The following is a 6,353-nucleotide window of genomic DNA, read 5'->3' as shown; positions in this document are numbered from 1 at the left end:
ATGGTGTGGTATGGCCAATGCATTCCAAGACATTCTTTTCATCTTTGGTTAGTTCTAAAGAATAAGCTGAAGACACAAGATAGATTGGCAGTTTGGGAAGCGGGGAGTGAAACAAATCTACGTCTTATGTGCTGTCCTCTTTGTAACTATGGACGAGACTCAAGAGATCATTTATTCTTTCAATGCTCTTATGCGGCCAAGATTTGGAGCATTGTCAAGGAAAAAGTTGATATGGTAAATGTAAACGATTCATGGAGCTCAATCATGGCATGGATAGAGCTGAATGCGAGTTCAAAGACTCTGGAACACATTGTGTGTAAGCTGGTGGTAGCGGCCTCTACATACTTTATATGGCAAGAACGGAATAACCGGCTGTTTTCCAACATTCACAGGAAGAAAGAGACGGTGGCACAGATTATTTTGGATATGGTGCGGCTTCGTATAATGAGTTTCAAGATCGGACGTCACGGGAATTATAGGAAGCTTTTGGAAACCTGGGGAGCAAGAGAAGACGAACCGGGCTAATTGCGAGTCTAGTTTGCTAGTGTTTGCATTTAGTTAGTTTTAGTTTTCGAGTTGTTTTGTTTGTTTGGGCCGCTTGTGAGTTTTTTTTTGGGTAAAGGGATTACCCCGGTGATTCTATATATTCACAAAACATAAAAACAAGTAGAGAGGAGAAGCCCTCCCTAGTTCACTCAAGAGACATGCCCCAAGAGTGTAAACAAAACAAAACGCAAACATCCCAAAAACCGAACAAAACAACTAGACTATCATCTAGAAAAACCAAAAAGACACAAAACACACTCTAATCAGCCCCCATTGTCTTGTATAGCGCCTTCATCAATCCCCCACTTCTCAAGCAGACACTTAACAGTCGCACACGATTTGAACTTCACGCCCATCAGTTTGTAACGCACCATCTTGAGGATCACTTCGCATATTGCCTCCGGTGGCCGTGTTTGATTTTTAAAGAGTCTTGCATTTCGTTCTTGCCAAATTATGTAAGCTGTTGCACCTACAAGCAAACGAGCCACATAACTCGAAGCCGATTTCACGCGCCTTCTTGTCATTAACCAATTTACAATCGAGGACCATTTAGGATCCACATCACCCATGTCAGCCTTATCACGAACCGAACTCCACACCTGAGAAGAGAACTTACATTCAAAGAAGAGATGGTCATGAGAATCGACATCAGCATAACATAAGAGGCAGCACATCATATTCATGTTCTTCCTCCTAGAAAAGTCCCACTTTAAGATTTTATCCTGCGTTAAAAGTTTCCGTCTCATAATAAGCCAAACCAAAAAAGCATGCCTTGGAATGCATTGAGGAAACCAAACAATAGAGACCCAATTCACTTCCTGCTCCCTAATCCGAAGCGAATCCCAAACCGTAAATGACGAATGATCCCGCAAAGTATCACCATCCTTCCAAAGCAGACTATCTCGCTTATTAGGATCCGGCCGAATATGGTCAACCTGATTAAGAACCGGGAATAAATCCCTCCACGCTTCCGGCCAAGCCCAACCCTCATCACTAAAAACATCCGCAACCGTAGCATCTATCCGAAAGCCTGCATTAGTGATCATTCTAGGCGATAAGAAATTTGACAAGGGCCCGAGGTGGCACCACGAGTCATACCAGACTGAAATACTTGTGCCAGCTCCCAACGAAGACCAAATATGCTCCTTAACCAACGGCCTCAGTTGTAGGATTTTTCTCCAGCTCCAACTACAAGTAGACGATTCCTTGCAAAACCAGAAATTCCGACCTCTAAGACGATAAGAATGTATCCATTGCACCCATAAAGACTCTCTCTGCTTCAAAATACTCCAGATATGCGAAACCATGAGGGCCTTATTAACATCCCCCACCCTACGAATCCCAAGACCCCCTTCAAATTTAGGCACACAAACAGCTTTCCATGAGACTTTCGCTTTACCTCTATGAAAAGATCCCTCCTGACCCCATAAAAAATTCCTCAGCTTCGCCTCTAGCTCATTAACAACCCGAACAGGAAGAATAAAAGCCGAAGCCCAGTAAACATGCATAGACGATAAGACCGAGAGAATTAACTGTAACCTGCCCGCAAAAGATAACAGCTTGTTTTTCCAGTTCTTTATTCTTTGATCCAACCTTTCAAGAAGCACACTACAATCCTTCACACGAAGCCTCGATGAAATAAGGGGAACCCCTAAATACTTGACAGGTAACATACCCTCTTCAAACGGCAGGATACCCAAAATCGCATCTTTGATATGAGAAGAGACATTACAAAAATAAGCCGTACTTTTCTGGATGCTAGGGACCAAACCTGACATGCTAGAGAACCGAGAAAGGGAATCCATAATACACTTAGCTGACCGAACATCACCACGAGCAAATAAGAATAAATCATCTGCAAAACATAGATTTATAATTTTTTGCTTTTCACACTTATTATGGAACCTAAACGACGAATCCAACTGAGACGTCCGGTGCAAGATACAAGTTAAAACTTCCATAACAAGAGTGAATAAATAAGGGGATAACGGATCACCCTGTCGTAAGCCACGTTTCCCCTTGAAATAGCCATGGGTTTCCCCATTAACACAAATCGAGTAGGTGGGAGTGGAGACACAAAGCATAATCCATTGAATCATTTTCGGATGAAAACCAAACCCAATAAGAACTTGCGATAGAAAATTCCAGTCAACCGTATCATACGCTTTCTGGATGTCAACTTTAAACGCACATCTAGGAGGACCGCTACTCCTATGGTAATTATGCATCAATTCCTGTGTCAGCAGGATATTATCTGAAATTCTCCTTCCCGGGACGAAAGCGGATTGATTAATACTAACAACTTGATTGAGAAAATTCTTAATACGATCCGCTATGATTTTACTAATGCACTTATAAATGACATTACAGCAAGCAATCGGCCGGTAATCCGTGACAGACGAAGGAGTAGGCTTCTTTGGAATAAGAACAATTAGCGTGTTGTTGAGCTCCCTTAGAAGCTTTCCAGAGCCGAAAAAATCTATGACAGCCGTCGACACATCCGTTCCAATAATCTGCCAAGCATGTTTATAAAAAGCAGCCGTATATCCATCCGGGCCTGGCGCTTTGTCGTTACCTATGGAAAACATTGCCAACTTTACCTCTTCACTAGTAACCGTGCGCACCATGTGAGTAGCATCTTCATGAGAAATCTTTTTATCAAAAAGATCATGCGTCGGCTGCAATGTAATGTTATCTTCTAGCCCAAGAAAGTTTTCATAATGATGTACAAAAATTTTTGGAACCTCTTCTCCGTGAAAAACAACTCCTTGAGAATTAGAAATCGCCTCAATACGGGTCATGTGGTTTCTAGTTTTCAGAGAGGCATGGAAAAACTTCGTATTCGCGTCACCGGCACATAACCATTCTACCTTTGATTTCTGTTTCAAGAACCTTTCCTCATCTAAACAGGCTGTCTGGAAATCAGCGTTAACCTTCGCTTCTTGATTTCGAAGGTCCGCATTCATCGGATTAGAATCAATCTGTCGCTGAATGGCATCCAAATCTCGCCGAAGAGTTTCAACTTTCTTATGTAGATTCCCTTGTTGGAAAAGAAGCTCCCGAAGAGGCGATTTTAACAGCCTAAGTTTCTTTGCCACTTGAAATTGAAGAACCCCATCAACACGAGTATCCCAAATCCTCTTAACACACTCCTGGAATTCCGGTTTAAAAACCAAGAAATTGGCAAATTTAAACGATCTAGGCTTCGGCTTCCCGGGAGTAGGGATATTTAACAAACAAGGGCAATGATCAGAAATTCTATAAGGATGAAACAAAGCTACCGAGTTAGGAAATTCTGACACAAACGAATTATTACCCATAACTCTGTCAAGTTTCTTTAGCACCCCAACACCCTCCTTCGGTTTCTGAGTCCACGTAAAATGACAACCCGATTTATTGATGTCGAACACCTCAATATCCAAAACACAATCTTGAAATTCTCTCATGTCAATCGAGATGGACGACGACCCCATAGAATGATCTTCTAAATTAAGAGCCGCATTGAAATCACCCATGATTATCCAAGCCTTATCGCCTACTAGAGCCTTATGAAGCGATAATTGATGCCATAACTCTCTTCGTTTGACATAGTAATTCGCTGCGTACACAACGGAACAGAATAAAACCTTTTTATCAATCTTAAAGACGAGCTGAAGGTGCATAACTTGGTCGGTTTGAGCCATTACAAAAACATCAAAAATATCCGAACTCCACCCAACAATAATTCTAGTCCCTTTATCACAACAATTTCCATTCGAAGTCCAAGACCATTGACGGAAAACTGAATTACAAACTTTCGCAAGATTGCCAACATCGACATGAGATTCTAAAATAGCACAAAAAGAAAGCTTATTATCCTTAAGAATTTGCCGAACCTCTTTTTGTTTAAGCGGGCGGTTCAACCCCCTTATGTTCCATGCAACAAGACTAACCATTGGAAACCCCGTGTGAAGGAGTGCTTGCCCCTTTAGCGTTTTGAGTCCCTTCCATTAGAAAGTCGTCTGTCTCGTTGTAAACTTCAACCATCTCTTCATCATCAGAGTCCTCTTGTTGACCACTACCCCCTTTACTACTTTGACCAACTTCAACATTGCTTCCGTTTAGAACGTCAAACGGGTTAGACGAAAGAAAGCTGGTAGTCTTCGGCTGCCCTTTAGACTCATCCTTACGTCTTGTATTGATGGGTCTATATTCAAATTTTGGCTTTTGCTTGTTAACCTGAATACCACCTCTCTTTGCAGTTTTCTTAATCGGCACATCCATATATCCCTCCTCATCGACCTTCGGAATCTCCTTCCCTTTCCGACTTCCTTGATTATTCAACAAACGTTCTTGCTTACCAACATCGATCCTTTTCCTTGGCATCTTTGGACACGATAGATTATCATGTCCAAAAACACAGCAAGTCGAACATCTAAGCGGGCTCCATTCGTATTCCACATACATGGTTTCCTTAATAAAACTATCACCTTCCATCTCAGGGATCGCCATAGTGATTTCCTCCTTAAACTCCTTGTCCGCGGATATCTCTATCAAAGCTCTAGCATAGCTACTTCTCCCCCACGACTCCATGCACATTGAAGACGTGTAAGAATCAAGAAGTTTGGGTTCGCCAATGGCTGTAGCAATCATGCTTAGACCATCCTCCGTATAGGCAGCAATGGGAACATCATGTATTTTCACCCAGACTTGGATTTTCTTTACCTCCTGTTTCTCAAGTTTGATAGTAGGAGTCCATTCATGAAGGAGCAAAGGTTGAGACCGAATAATCCAAGGACCCGAAGCAAGAGCATCCCGCATACCTTTTTGATCCGTAAACTTAAAAAAGAAAAATCCGTTTGCGTTCATCATTGTTTTCTGTAGACCAAACCGTTTCCAATTGTTCTTGACAAAATAATCAACGACCGGGTAAGCTACTCGGTCTCCCAGAAAATACCCATAGAGCGTGTTTGACATCTTCTCTTGGACCACTCGAACCGATTCCTTAGGGAGCACAACATCACAGCCCTCGTGTTGAGAAGAACAAGTAAGAGTACGAAAATTGACCTTTTTCTCCTGGCTAAGAACTGATTCAGCATAAGACAGTGGCTTCTCCAAATTAGTATTATCCAGTTTCAACTCGGAAATACCCACATTTGGTTGAGTACTCAGATAAGATTCCAGGTTGCTCCCACCATCATGCAAACACTGATTGCCCGTAACACCCTCATGCAAACTATCATAGAATCCTTCCATATCCGGTGAAGATTCCGGGACGTTGACGTCAACAGGAACCGGAACAGAAATCTTCTCAAGTTCATCTATAACATTAATCGGCTTTGAACCAGCATTCGGCTTAAACATACCTCTACGAGCCGATTTCAGATTGCCATCATTCAGCCCCCTAGTACCACCATTCTTTGCTGCCAACGGTGGTTTGCCACGATCAGGCTGGACATCAAATCTCTTACGAGCATCCATTCAAGAAACGAAAACCCTCTCTCTCGAAACAAAAGAACCTCAGAAGACCATGCACCTCAAGCAACAACAAGCGAAATATTAAAACCCTAATTCTAGCAAACCCTATTTCATGCAGCCCTTCGTAACATATAGTGCCACTGGTTATTCAAGACCCTGAATGATCGATAAACCAAGAAGAACTATACACCACGTTGAACTAACACAAGAATACGGCGGCGATTGAAATCAGAAAAACGAAAAAACCCTAGATCAAAATCGGTCAAACCTGCTAACTAGTTCGTTATAGAGATTAAAGACTAATCCCTAATCACAGACTGTTATACAGAGAATTACGACTGAAATCATAG

At 42.1% G+C, this 6,353-nt stretch overlaps 2 protein-coding genes across 2 annotated transcripts; one reads left to right on the top strand and one right to left on the bottom strand.

The window, feature by feature from the left end:
• Nucleotides 1-525, top strand: LOC110893469. Its single transcript, XM_022140576.1, has one exon. It carries the CDS (start codon nucleotides 1-3, stop codon nucleotides 523-525), a length of 525 nt encoding a protein of 174 aa, XP_021996268.1.
• A 284-nt stretch (nucleotides 526-809) lies between these two features.
• On the bottom strand, nucleotides 810-6,006 carry LOC110893468. Its single transcript, XM_022140575.1, has 2 exons — nucleotides 4,479-6,006; nucleotides 810-4,372 (listed from the first exon to the last, which is right to left on the bottom strand). Exons 1-2 carry the CDS (start codon nucleotides 6,004-6,006, stop codon nucleotides 810-812), a joined length of 5,091 nt encoding a protein of 1,696 aa, XP_021996267.1.
• Between the last annotated feature and the right edge of the window lie 347 nt (nucleotides 6,007-6,353).

The sequence above is a fragment of the Helianthus annuus genome, chromosome 12, assembly GCF_002127325.2.
Source record: "Helianthus annuus cultivar XRQ/B chromosome 12, HanXRQr2.0-SUNRISE, whole genome shotgun sequence".
NCBI lineage: Eukaryota > Viridiplantae > Streptophyta > Magnoliopsida > Asterales > Asteraceae > Helianthus > Helianthus annuus.
This window is presented reverse-complemented; position numbering and strand designations above follow the sequence as displayed.